Source organism: Schistocerca piceifrons, chromosome 8 (genome assembly GCF_021461385.2).
Source record: "Schistocerca piceifrons isolate TAMUIC-IGC-003096 chromosome 8, iqSchPice1.1, whole genome shotgun sequence".
In the NCBI taxonomy this organism is placed as follows: Eukaryota; Metazoa; Arthropoda; class Insecta; order Orthoptera; family Acrididae; genus Schistocerca; species Schistocerca piceifrons.
In genome coordinates, this window is record NC_060145.1 from 133,032,051 (window position 1) to 133,047,256 (window position 15,206).

Below are 15,206 nucleotides of genomic sequence, written 5' to 3' on the forward strand. Positions count from 1 at the left end.
CTCTCTTTCCGTGTTCTTCTGCACATGCTATTACTTTCAATTTATAGGCCACATCATAAGAATACCTCTTTTTTTTCCCATTACAAAACTGGTTACTAAAAAAAATACTGTATTGTTACTGATCATACAAATCATGTTCAATTCATATGTTGAAAACACAGGTCACACTGATCTACAAGAAAGGTAGCAAAAGTGATTTACAGATTTACTATCCAGTATCACGATATCCACCTGTTGCAGGATTTTAAAACATACTGTGATCTCAAATGTAACTATTACCTCAAATACAATGGCTACTCCATGCCAACTAAAATGTATTCCAAAAACATTGGTGTTGCAAGACATAATCTGTGATAGTGTGACATTACATCCTGAAAGCCATGGATCAAAGCAATCAAAAAACTCATATAAACAATTCAATAAATGAAAACAGTAGGTGAGAGGAAGAACAGTGGCCATTTTTTCATTCACTGGTGTTCTCCTAATACCCAAGAGGTACTGCAATTCCCTTAATTATCAGTGTGACTAAGTTAGCTCTAGCTCTAACCAGTAGCTAGTACAATTTAACATAAATGCAGTAATTAAAATAACACTTCTGTCGCAATGTCCTTTGTGCTGCCAGTTTTGAAAAATAGGCAATAATCTGATTATATTTGACAGCTGTCTGAAGGCAGAGGTCTAGTCTTCTGAAACTGACAGCATTGTCAATCAAGGAGATTGAGGGCATGGTGGAATTTTATTTACAGCATACATGCATAAGTTTACAGCGATAGCCTGCAGTGATTGTTTCTGTATGTTAATGTGTAATTTGATTTGCTTCACATCCCATAACACTCTCTTTCACTGTAAGATTTACAGAACATGTTACCTGAATGAATTAGTTAATTAAAAATTGTGATAGTTGGTAATACAACCTACAGAAGCAGTTTGGGACAACTACTGCTCTCTATTAATATCTGTTTCAACTTGCTGCATATTATAAAAAAATGTCCTCTATATCTATGAAATGTGATGTATGAATGAATGAATGCTGTATTTTGTCCTTATTAATAGGCTAGATAGCTCAAGATTCATAAAAAATGAAAATAAATTTTCATAATACACCCACACAGAAGGACAGAGAAAGAATGAGAGAGAGCTCCACTCACCTTGCTCAAAGGTAATGTTGTCTGGTAGTTTATACACTTGTCTGGCAGGTGCAAGGCAATATTCAGCCCACCCACCATCATTCATCATTCCTAAGTTTCTGTAGATGCCACCAATCTCACAGTAGTGTGGCTGTCCTCCAGTACAGGCATCACATGTGTCACAGCCACTGAAATGTGTACCATATGTAGTCTGAAGCATCAATGACTATGACACTGAAATGTTATAATTTGTAGACATGGATACAAACAAAAAGTAACAAATATGCTAACTTTTTGAGTCTGAAATTTCTCCTTTAATAATATATCATTTGGATTTGTTTCTTCAATACTACAAGTAAGATCCTAGATCAGATACGATTAAGGCCTGATGTTTGTAGTAAAATCTATGAAGTATATGTGAGCATACCATTGATGATAAAAATGGTAATACACAAACATGCTTTCATTTTCTGTTGCACTGTGGAATAGTCTTCTGGGGGTAACAATTAAAATTAAAAATATATTTATCCTACAAAAATGAGCTGTAAGAACATAGTGTTAAGTATAAGAATCCAGTTTAAAGTATAAAGTAGGACATATTACAGAGGAGTCTTCTAAGATTGTGATATCATCACATTCAGTTTCCAGTATATTTCTCTTTAGTAGCGTTTGTGATTATATATATAAAGCAATGTCAGATGAATTGTGGCTTACAACAACTGTCTACAGATTACACATTACTTAGTGTGACAGGAAGTACTGTGACTTCAGCAGTCACTACAAATCTTGGAATTTTTTGGTTGCCATACTGTACACAGGAAATTATGTTGATTCATTGTTGAAGGCTTAGTAACTGTCCTGAAGTCAAGACTGATGTTCATAATTACAGGGCAGTGCTGAAAATGTGCCCTCAATCTTTCACCTGTCACCTCCTTGCAGAGCTATTGAGATGTTGAGCTACTGAGCTACAAAAATGGACAGGACCAACACTCAGATGTATGGTTTCCAAGCACCATAAACATGTCAGCAGTATATGTGCATGTCATGCATTATCAGTTTCCACAGGAACGCCTCACCCATTCCCCCTTATCTTTGCTTGACAATGGAATCACAACAGTAGTTTATCATTTGTCTGAGGAGAAAGAAGATCTGTGATGGTTTGCTAATTCCACATTCCATTTTACATGGCTGAAAACACAGTCTTATTATGTGATAGATGTGCACATCTATACTTAATCTCTGGACCATATACATCTGTCAGTAAAAGCAAACATCATTCTCTCACTAAAGAAGAGAGAGAAAACAGTGTGAACTTTAGGATCAAAACGATGTCCTCTCTAGGAGTTAGGACATGGAATGAATTCTGCGCATGATTTGGCATGGATACTCAATAATGTGATGTACAGGAGAGACAAGGTACAGTAATATGCAGCTGAATGTCAATTCTTTTGGCCAATCTGAAGATGGTTTTAGAAGATTTCCCATATTCATCTAGTGATATACTGACCTTAAGCTACAATTTACTTGTCAGCCTAGAAAATGTATCTCCCAAGAACATTTTGGTCAAATTTATTTATGATAATCACATTTAAAAAACAGAAAGCATAAAAGTAATGCAGTAATTCTGTTAACAAGATCAGAAGTGAATTTTTGTAAGCACCAGGTACAGAAGGGTGTGAAAAGGAGGGCTGATAAAGCATAAACACCATCTGATGCTTCAGCTCATATTAAAATTTCATCAAATGGTTTTAAACAGTTCCTAGTGGTTTCACTCAGTACACTAGAGCAAAATTTTTTGTTGCACTACTCTCCAAAGGATGTGCAATCATGATCAGCAGTGTTGCAGGCCCACAGTGTTCTTAGAGAAGGGTGAATTGTCCAGGGGTATGTCAGTAGTGTCAAAGGTTCTAAAGAATGTCATCCTGTTGTTCATCACACTGGGAACAGTCATTTTTTACTGTGGAATGTGTGGGAATCAACACCCAAAAGGAAGGGGTGATTTAATTGATGTACTTTATCCCACCCCACCGAAAGCCTTTCTGTGTTGATTCTGAGCAGCACTGTGTCTGAAATACTTTATTCAGCCACCACAAGAAAACTACATTATTTCAATACTGGGCATTGGGGTTAGGACCTCTATTGCAGAGGCATCAAGAAAACGCGTAAAAGTGGATAAGAAGGGTATGATGATCTTCCCCTTGTCTGGCATGTCCATGGTGACAATGGGCATAATTGATGTGAAATGTTATGCTAATGTGACATTAACTCATCCTATACCTCATGTGAACTTCTGAGTTCTGCCTTTTTTTCACATGTGTCAACACCTTGCTGTTTGAAGTATCACTGAGCCTAAGGCTGAAGTCACAAGATGTCATGCTTTTGAACTATTACAGAGGAAGGCTGTAGGCATCTTTGAGCCAAATTTCAAACTTCTACAATGCAGTTGAAGATTTGTGCAGTGTAATTTTTTGGATACCCACAATTTAATCATATGAAGATGTAAATTCAGATAATTAAATAAAAGTATGGCATCCATATTGACATTAATAATATAAAATGGTTTGCTTTGCCTATACTATTGAAATATCCTCACTGTTTAGGTATCAGAAATTTACCTGAAAATTACTGAGCAACTATCAATCATTTGAGATATGATAAATTTTGTGAACTTCTTGACAAATTTATTTCTTCAAATACATATTTCAAAACTAACCACATTTGTCACATCAAAAACGCCAGTTTAGAAAATGTCCTCCATCTTGGAAAAAATTCTGTGGGCTACCAGATCTTCCTGTCAATAGCTCTTGGTCAGATTCAGTATTTTGGGACTATGGTCTCCAATATGCTATCTGAAGATGTGAACTACAAAACTGAGAATCTCTCAGTATTTAACAAAAAATTAAAATTGTGCTTTATTAGCCACTTCTCCTTGTAAAGAAGCAAGCTGGGATCTTTTTACTTCCTCTCTTGTTTTGCCATCTGACTTCTTAAATTCTTCCTTTTTTTTCATTTTAGCTAATTACCATTAACGTACATAAGTACGATCTACATTTTCATGAAAGAGAAAGGTTGGCCCATGTTCTTAAGGAATATAGCACCAGATCTATTTTTGTGCTTAGTTTTGTGTATGTAATTAATTTCCTGATTCATTTTGACTATTCCTAGTTAATATTTTTCATTATAGGATGAAATCAGTAATTGTTTCTTAACTTAAATTCTATTATTGACTTATAAACAAATATAAATTCTGTATTAATTATAAACATCTGAAAGACAAAAACCTGTCATGCTTTAAGTACCTATTTGGCACTACACGGAAACATATCAGCAAAACCAGCCCTTAATTAATTACAAAGTTATTACCAGTTTTATCAAAAGTATTTTTTGCATAACTGTATCTGTTAATTTCACCATTTAAACAAATAACTCAGCTTAACTCTTGTAATAGAAGAAACTGTTAAAAAGAAAGAATTTTTCCATGTATTCAGTTAATTGAATGACATATACTTAATTGTAATTTCTGTAACTCTAACATCAAACAATGTATAGTTTCAGTATCTATTATTGTGATTATATATAAGGGCCCAAAATTTGGTCCCGAGGCAGTCAATTAACTGCCGATTTTCAGACAAGAAACTCACGCTGGTTAGGTCAACAAAGCTGCATCAACTTAACTGTGAAATAAGTGTAACAGGCCATGTGTTAAAACAATGACAGTGTCTGTTCAATACGTGGCACATTATTCTGCAATGTTGGCTACATTATTTACAGTAGTCAGTGCTGAAATTCCACCCCCCCCCCCCCCTCCCATTTTTCAGCCAGTATAATAACGCAGTTTGTCAACACCAAGGACTATTAATGAAGAAATAAAGCAGGCGAATGTCACATCCAGATTGTCTGGAACTGGAGAAGGTAAAACCAAATAGGCAAAACTTTTAACTGTATGTTCTTACAGGATATAGAAAACTGTCAACTTATAAAAATTTTCAGTGTATGTTATTAAGAAAGCAGTAAAAGTTAAACAAAAGCTACTCTATACATCTGGGAAAATAACAGTTCTTTTTATATACATTTTTTTCCTTTTAATTCATTATCATCATTTATGACTTTAAGAGAACAAATAGAGCATAGCTAGTTAATGACTACAGCTAATAGCAGCAGTCTCTGGCAGGTACTGGTACTTCTCTCTATTACTTTGCACCTTGACTTATTCAACATCCCTGTCCATCATGACATGTATGGAACACAATGTATTTATGAACAATGAATGAAGAAAATCTAGAAATAATGTAAGGTTATGGAAGTTAAAAACAAGCAAAGTAGCTGAACGTTTATGAGTAACTTGCATTTATAGAGCCTATATTTTGTTCCGATTTAAGATGATCACGCACATGCCCATAGTTATAAAATTCACTCCTATGTCATCTGACTCTGTACTACATCATTTTATGTAAAACTGTATCAGACTGCTCTCATGTTGACTGTTGTACCTGTTACTTCTATGACTTTTCTTAAGAGATTAACTATAAAAGTCAGTCCATAGACGTAACAATGTTACTGGCAACCACCTCTTTCATGCTAGCATCAGGGAATACTTTGCTGTCTGTGGTAGTTATACTGTCTAGTGTCCTTTTTTTACTCTTAATAAAAACAAACAAGCTGCTTAATGACTGAGAAGCTGACATCCCATATGTTTCACATGCAGGATTCTTACCTGTTTGGGTCAACAGCAACCCTGTCTCCTACTTTTAAGTGAGTCACGTTTGATCCAACAGCTGTAACAGTTCCACTAAACTCATGTCCCATGACAACTGGACTGTCAGAGCATGGAAATGAACCCTATTTAACATAGAAACCATTATTTTTACAGGAAAATTTGTGCTTTCATCAGATACTTTTTGAAACTATTACAAAAACACAGAGGTTCATAATAGCTAAAAACATTATTATGACAAATCATAGTAGATGAAAACACTGCATTTTGGACATATTCAAAACTACAAAAAAATCTCCCATTCAGCACATTTTGTGAAAATATAAAAGGCCTCTAAAATATAAAGGAACCATTTTTTAGTGATTGCCACACCACCTCGCAAATGACATTTCCCTATTTTGTAATAATATAAAATGAGCTGCCCTTAGCAGTTGAGCTCCATAGTGCTCAGAGCCATTTGAGCTGCCCTTCTTTGGAATTTTTTTGATGCAGGCATGATGAGTGAAAAACCTGAGAATTTTACAGAAACTCTTTTTCTTTTACTTTGTCTTAGTGTAAGACGACTGTATTATTCTAGCCTGTTCTGATTTTATGTTTCTGTTCTTTGTCTCTTGATAAAACTGTAAAATATTTAATTTTATTGCTTCATCCACTTACTTTTTGTGCACAATACACGATTTTTACATTTCTGCTTACATATTTTCAAACTTACAGTAGTTTCTATAATTTAAATTTATTGCTTGGTTCTTACAAGCCCTTTACTTCAGACAAAGTTCTTTCTTTGTAGGACACAAAATTTTCTCACATACCAGTAAATTTTTCTCACTACTTCTTTTATTAACTTTTATTTGTATTAGGGAAAAGATGGCTTCACAGAGTTTGAGAAACGAATATCTACAAAAATGAATTAAATTTCTCATTCACCATGCATGACAGGCAAACTTCTTCCAGTTTTTCTGTAGTAGAATATGTCTAGATATCTTTAAACTGAATTACCATACTTTCATAATAATAATAATAATAATTTTATTGTCTTTAAGCCATTACAGCAATAGACAAAGTCATACACATAATACAATACAGTACATGCTATAAAAGAACAGAATTGTTAATAACATTACAGTTTAATATCACAGGTCATGAAATCCTTTATATTGTAGAATGGATTTACAACTAACCAGTCATAAAGTGTTTGTTTGTATTGTTGCTCTGGTAAATTTTGTATAGCTTGTGGAAGTTTGTTAAATAATTTGTGGCCCATAAGTTCATAACTGTTAACTGATTTTGACAGTCTGTGGTAGAGCGTATAGATACAGCTGTTTGTCCTAATGTTGTAACAATGTATATTTGCCCTGCGTTTTACTTTAGGTAAGTTCTTTTGTGTGTAGATTAAAACATAATAAATATACAGGTTTATTACTGTCATGATTTTTTGTTGAGTAAACAAAGGTTTTTTTTTTCAAAAGTTTTTATAGCAGCATATTTTACCCCTTTTTCTGCCAAAGATAGGTTGAGTAAAGGATAGTGTAAGAATTATTTTTTGGGGATTATAATCATGAATGTCACTGTTGTTATTAAACTGGTCCTTGTTGATGAGAACAAATTTCATTAGTGAGTAAATGTACTGTGAGGTTGTTGTACGAGTTCTCAATCTTTTAAAAAGATGCCTACAAGATATGTGACTATGAACCCCACACATTATTCTAAACATTTTCTTTTGAGCAGTGAATACTTCTTGTCGAAGTGTTGAGTTACCCCAAAATATTATTTCGTATGACATCAGAGGGTGAAAGTATGCAAAGTATGTTAGCTTACTAATTTCTATAATTTCTATATCCTCAAAATTGGCAATTATTCTGATTGCAAAAGTTGCTGAACCTAGTTGCTTTAGAAGATCCACAATATGAATTTTCCAGTTAATATTCTCATCTATATGTACACCTGAAAACGTAGTATGCTCTACCCTGTCTACTGACTTCTGTTGCTGTGTTAGATTTATTGAAGGAACTTTACTTTTTGCAGCAGAAAATTGGATGTATGGATGTACTGTGGGATTTTTTTTTATTTTTTTTTATTTTTCTAAGTTTAAAGCAAGCAAGGCCATTTGCAGAAAACCAATTAATGACTTTTCCAAAGAATTTATTTGTACCATCTTCAATTGAAGTTTCTTTTACTGGATTAATAATGGTGCTTGTATCATCAGAAAACAGTTCAGCTTCTTGTTTCAGATAAGTTGTTCGCATACATCAAGAACAGAAGGGGACCCATGATTGAACCCTGTGGAACACCTAATGTAATTTCACTCCAATTAGATGAAGCGGCAAACTTATTTAGATCACTTGACCCATATAAAGAAACTTTTTGTTTCCTGTTCTGTAGGTATGACTTAAACCACACATATGCTATTCCATTTATACCATAAAATTGTAATTTCTGTAACATAATGTCATGGTTCACGCAGTCAAATGCTTTGGACAAGTCACAGAAAATTCATATTGATGACATTTTACTATTTAAAGACTCTATTATGTGGACAGTGAAACTGTATATTGCTGTCTCAGTGTAACAGCATTTCTGAAATCCAAACTGTGATTTACTAAGTATACCACTACTGTTGATGTGGCTAACTGCTCTTGAGTACGTTACTTTCTCGAAGATTTTTGAAAATGCTGTAAGCAAGGATACTGGCCAATAATTGTTGACATTATTTAATATGATACTGCTAGGAATAACCTGGAAGAACTGATTCTGACTAGTTAAGTCTCAAAACCTTACACACAGCTTGAGCTAGCAATATGACATATCAAATCAATAACGTTAGAAAAATGATGAAACTGTGATGGGGAAATCCAGTTTACAGTGCCTATAATTACCTCCAGGAAAACATTAATTCTGTGTTTTCATGTAAGTCACACAAACATACACACGCACACACACACAAATATCTTTTGTCAAAAACATATTTGTCAAACAAATAATTTTGGTACTTGCCTCAAAAACATGTAGATCAGTGCCACACACTCCTGAATATGCAACTTTAACTAGGACCCAACCTTCCTTAACTGATGGTATAGATTTTTTAATTAGTGAAACTGTCTTGGTTTTGGAATTGAACTGTAATGCTTCCATTGCTGGATAAACTATTGTGCCTTGAAGTTAAACAAGTATTTTGAGTCAAGAGGCAACTTGGCTAATGAGAGTAGCTTTATATAACACCGATAAGAGAAGTGAACTGTGACATGTCAGGGTTATCCTTGTTGTATAATTAATACATGTTTGACAAATTATCTTATTAAAGCAGATTTCTTGGCAGCAGAAAACCAAAGCACATACAGTGATAAATGAGAGATTTACTAACAAAGACTGTTTATATGTTTTACATTTGTTATTCACTATACCTCAGATGTGTTTTATATGAGATTCATCAACATGTAGGTACAGGGAGAAAAATCATAGTACAATAAAGTTGGGAAATAATTACATAGTTTATGATCCTGTGCATCGTTGTAGGGCACAAAATGAGGTTCTTGGTTCTTTTACATTTATTTAAAAAATATTAAAAGTGTAGCCTTCTCAATATTAACTGATTATTTAGATTCTCAGTTACCAGATACCTTAGTCACTGAACAGAAAAATTTTATTTGCAGGTAATGTAAGCAGTATTTAACAATCATTATACATCAGTAATAATACAGATAAAGAAACATATGGATTCACAGGAGACCTGTTTCCAGCCAACTTCAACCTATTGCTTCCACACCAGGTTTACACTTCTTGGTTACTTTATAACTTTGTGTCAATGAATCCATTTTAATCTTAACTTTTCTCTTCATCTCTATCTCTCACCCTGGAACCTCTGCCTATATCCTGCAATTTTTTTGTTCAGCATTTCTTGCAGCACATTCTTTCCTGCCCTTGGCTCCCAGAGTAGGTTCCTGTCACCTTCCCATCACACACTTATGTGTTTCACATGAGGATCTCTCCCAATCAAATATTCTCCTGCTTCTCTTCCTCTCAAACCCATTGCCTTTCATTTATGGGCAACCTATCTATCTATCTGTCACTTGAGCCTTGTCCCGCAGGGTCAGCCATCGTTAATTGGATTTGGCATGTTAATGTTTAAGGGGTGGCCGGATGCCCTTCCTGCCACCACCCTGTACCCCCTGGGAAGGAATTAGTGTACCCCAACTGTCTGCGTCGAGTGTAATCCATGGAATAGTGCGAATGTGTTCAGATGTGTGCGAGCTGTGTAACTGAGGCGGAACATGGGGACCAGCCCAGTATTCACCTAGTGGGATGTGGAAAACTGCCTAAAAACCACATCCAGGCTAGCTGTCACACCAGCCCTCATCGTTAATCTGCTGGACGGATTCGATCCGTGGCCTGCGCTTCTACCCTAGTCCAGGAAGCAACGCATTAGCATTATCGCCTACCTCGGCGGGTCATTTATGTGCAACCTGTTATAGACAAAATCACTACTTCTGCCAGTCAAGACGCATTATTAGGAGTCAATAATGGCTGAGTGTCTGTAAGTTGTGTGTGTGTGCCAATCACAAAATGTTCTTGGCAGATATTCTTAAAATTTTACTCAATACTCAAAGGAACATTTAGATGGACAATAGTCTTTATATTTTAATACAAATAATATATAAAGATATACATTATAGAGGGGGATTAAAAAAAGGTTTATAGACTGACGTAGCACATCAGGCATAAAACAAGGGTCAGTAACCACACAGAAACCAAGGGTCGCAAATACCATGAGAGTGCGCTATGGTCACGATAGGGTGCTATGGTTACGAGAGGGCATTGTTGTACAAACATGAGCAGAGCACATGGAGACCATTGCTATTTGAGCTGTGGATGCATTGGGAGTGACATTACTAGCTACATGTACCATAAAATGGCTCAGATGCATTTGACTTGTAGAGTGGCAAAATGCATTGGATGACAAGCCGTGCAATTGTGTTGTACGAAATATCCAAATAGAAAGGTGCTATGCCACACAGTATTCACAACCCTGCATGACTGATCACGCAAAACTGGCTCTTCCTGTGCACATAAGCTGGATGCTGGTTGCCAAAGAACAACATGGACAGTTGTGACAGAAGGAAGCATTCTCAAAAGGGTGCAGCATATGCCGTCAATAAGCACATGAGGTGTATCCAATTCTACTGATGTCCCCTAACCCTCTGTCTGGAGCATTGTCCCAATGGAGACCACCATTTGTTTTATTTCCAACATGCCCAGGCATAGCAACCAGGGGACTGCAACAAGTGCATGGGACATGTGTGGTGGTTTCTCCAGGTATCAACTGAAGACTGAAGCTCCACAGTGAGTGTCCTCTTCATTCATGAGGCTGCATTGCTAACGTTTTACTGCAACCTATTAATGGTGCTTATCAAAATTTACCAACAGTGAACTGGCCATATAACAGCATAATATTGGAGGGTTGTGAGCAGTGGAAGTAAAGAACTGTGAAACACAACTGTGCAACAGTTGGCTACATCATTTACAGTAGTCAGTGATGAACTTCCATCCCCCATTTTTCAGCCAGTATAACAATGCAGTACATCGACACCAAGGACTATTAATGAAGAAATAAAGCAGGAGAACGTCACACTTTTTTTTGTTTCACAGTTCCTTACTTTCACTGTTTCACAATCCCCCAACATTATACAGTTATATGGCCAGTTCACTGTTGGTAAATTTTGATACGCTGCATTAATAGGTTGCAGGCAAACATCAGCATACTGCTACAATAGTTTGCTGTTGAACATCTATGAGCAGTAAAAACCTAACGACACAGTTCACAGTTCTTGCAGAATAATACGGTAAGCATGACACTATTTCTCAAATAAATTGGACAGACACTGCCACTGACCCCCCCCCCCTCCATGAACCATGGACCTTGCCATTGGTGGGGAGGCTTGCGTGCCTCAGTGATACAGATAGCCGTACCGTAGGCACAACCACAACGGAGGGGTATCTGTTGAGAGGCCAGACAAATGTGTGGTTCCTGAAGAGGGGCAGCAGCCTTTTCAGTAGTTGCAAGGGCAACAGTCTGGATGATTGACTGATCTGGCCTTGTAACAATAACCAAAACGGCCTTGCTGTGCTGGTACTGCAAACGGCTGAAAGCAAGGGGAAACTACGGCCGTAATTTTTCCTGAGGGCATGCAGTTTTACTGTATGATTAAATGATGATGGTGTCCTCTTGGGTAAAATATTCCGGAGGTAAAATAGTCCCCCATTCGGATCTCCGGGCGGGGACAACTCAAGAGGATGTCGTTATCAGGAGAAAGAAAACTGGCGTTCTACGGATCGTAGCATGGAATGTCAGATCCCTTAATCGGGCAAGTAGGTTAGAAAATTTAAAAAGGGAAATGGATAGGTTAAAGTTAGATATAGTGGGAATTAGTGAAGTTCGGTGGCAGGAGGAACAAGACTTCTGGTCAGGTGACTACAGGGTTATAAACACAAAATCAAATAGGGGTAATGCAGGAGTAGGTTTAATAATGAATAGGAAAATAGGAATGCGGGCAAGCTACTACAAACAGCATAGTGAATGCATTATTGTGGCCAAGATAGATATGAAGCCCACACCTACTACAGTAGTACAAGTTTATATGCCAACTAGCTCTGCAGATGATGAAGAAATTGAAGAAATGTATGATGAAATAAAAGAAATTATTCAGACAGTGAAGGGAGACAAAAATTTAATAGTCATGGGTGACTGGAATTCGAGTGTAGGAAAAGGGAGAGAAGGAAACGTAGTAGGTGAATATGAATTGGGGCTAAGAAATGAAAGAGCAAGCCGCCTCATAGAATTTTGCACAGAGCACAACTTAATCATAGCTAACACTTGGTTTAAGAATCATGAAAGAACGTTGTATACATGGAAGAACCCTGGAGATACTAAAAGGTATCAGATAGATTATATAATGGTAAGACAGAGATTTAGGAACCAGGTTTTAAATTGTAAGACATTTCCAGGGGCAGATGTGGACTCTGACCACAATCTATTGGTTATGACCTGTAGATTAAAACTGAAGAAACTGCAAAAAAGTGGGAATTTAAGGAGATGGGACCTGGATAAACTGAAAGAACCAGAGGTTGTACAGAGTTTCAGGGCGAGCATAGGGGAACAATTGACAGGAATGGGGGAAAGAAATACAGTAGAAGAAGAATGGGTAGCTTTGAGGGATGAAGTAGTGAAGGCAGCAGAGGATCTAGTAGGTAAAAAGACGAGGGCTAATAGAAATCCTTGGGTAACAGAAGAAATATTGAATTTAATTGATGAAAGGAGAAAATATAAAAATGCAGTAAATGATGCAGGCAAAAAGGAATACAAACGTCTCAAAAATGAGATTGACAGGAAGTGAAAAATGGCTAAGCAGGGATGGCTAGAACACAAATGTAAGGATGTAGAGGCTTATCTCACTAGGGGTAAGACAGATACTGCCTACAGGAAAATTAAAGAGACCTTTGGAGATAAGAGAACCAATTGTATGAACATCAAGAGCTCAGATGGAAACCCAGTTCTAAGCAAAGAAGGGAAAGCAGAAAGGTGGAAGGAGCATATAGAGGGTCTATACAAGGGCGATGTACTTGAGGACAATATTATGGAAATGGAAGAGGATGTAGATGAAGATGAAATGGGAGTTATGATACTGCGTGAAGAGTTTGACAGAGCACTGAAAGACCTGAGTCGAAACAATGCCCCCGGAGTAGACAACATTCCATTGGAACTACTGACGGCCTTGGGAGAGCCAGTCCTGACTAAACTCTACCATCTGGTGAGCAAGATGTATGAAACAGGTGAAATACCCTCAGACTTCAAGAAGAATATAATAATTCCAATCCCAAAGAAAGCAGGAGTTGACAGATGTGAAAATTACTGAACAATCAGTTTAATAAGCCACAGCTGCAAAATACTAACACGAATTCTTTACAGACGAATGGAAAAACTAGTAGAAGCCAACCTCAGGGAAGATCAGTTTGGATTCCGTAGAAATACTGAAACACGTGAGGCAATACTGACCTTACAACTTACCTTAGAAGAAAGATTAAGGAAAGGCAAACGTACGTTTCTAGCATTTGTAGACTTAGAGAAAGCTTTTGACAATGTTGACTGGAATACTCTCTTTCAAATTCTAAAGGTGGTAGGGGTAAAATACAGGGAGCAGTTGAATGGAATGGACAGTGTCTTGAAAGGAGCATATAAGATGAACATCAACAAAAGCAAAACGAGGATAAGGGAATGTAGTCAAATTATGTCGGGTGATGCTGAGGGAATTAGATTAGGAAATGAGGCACTTAAAGTAGTAAAGGAGTTTTGCTATTTGGGGAGCAAAATAACTGATGATTGTTGAAGTAGAGAAGATATAAAATGTAGACTGGCAATGGCAAGGAAAGCGTTTCTGAAGAAGAGAAATTTGTTAACATCGAGTATAGATTTAACTGTCAGGAAGTCATTTCTGAAAGTATTTGTATGGAGTGTAGCCATGTATGGAAGTGAAACATGGATGATAAATAGTTTGGACAAGAAGAGAATAGAAGCTTTCGAAATGTGGTGCTACAAAATAATGCTGAGGATTAGATGGGTAGATCACGTAACTAATGAGGAAGTATTGAATAGGATTGGGGAGAAGAGAAGTTTGTGGCACAACTTGACCAGAGGAAGGGATCGGTTGGTAGGACATGTTCTGAGGCATCAAGGGATCACCAATTTAGTATTGGAGGGCAGTGTGGATGGTAAAAATCGTAGAGGGAGACCAAGAGATGAATACACTAAGCAGATTCAGAAGGATGTAGGTTGCAGTAGGTACTGGGAGATGAAGCAGCTTGCACAGGATAGAGTAGCATGGAGAGCTGCGTCAAACCAGTCTCAGGACTGAAGACCACAACAACAACAACACTGCCACTGAATCCATGGAAAAATTTCTTCTTTTTAACAGTTCCTTCTACCACAAAAGTTAGGCAAAATTATTTGTTTAAATAATGAAAATAACAGATATAGTTATACGAACAATACTTTTGACAAATCTGGTAATTATTTTGGAATTAATTAAGGGCTGGCTTTGCAAATTTGTTTTTAATAGAGCCAAATAAACACTTAAAGAATCCTAGCAGTTTCCAAATAATTATAATTAGTACAGAATTTGTATTTGTTTGTAAGTCAACAACAATAGAAAAATGGCTCTGAGCACTATGCAACTTAACTTCTGAGGTCATCAGTCGCCTAGAACTTAGAACTAATTAAACCTAACTAACCTAAGGACATCACACACATCCATGCCCGAGGCAGGACTCGAACCTGCGACCGTAGCGGCCGCTCGGCTCCAGACTGTAGCGCCTAGAAC

The 15,206-nt window shown here is 36.7% G+C and overlaps 1 protein-coding gene across 2 annotated transcripts in view; it reads right to left on the reverse strand.

The window, feature by feature from the left end:
* Positions 1-9,034, reverse strand: part of LOC124712049 (D-arabinitol dehydrogenase 1-like) — a 95,301-nt gene extending 86,267 nt beyond the window's left edge. For both annotated transcript variants that reach the window (XM_047242341.1, XM_047242340.1), the window contains exons 1-3: positions 8,833-9,034; positions 5,842-5,966; positions 1,149-1,315 (exon numbers count right to left, since the gene is read on the reverse strand). In XM_047242341.1, coding sequence (XP_047098297.1) covers positions 1,149-1,315; positions 5,842-5,966; positions 8,833-8,970 — 430 coding nt within the window. In that variant the 5' untranslated portion in view covers positions 8,971-9,034. The remainder of the gene's footprint in view (positions 1-1,148; positions 1,316-5,841; positions 5,967-8,832) is intronic.
* Between the last annotated feature and the right edge of the window lie 6,172 nt (positions 9,035-15,206).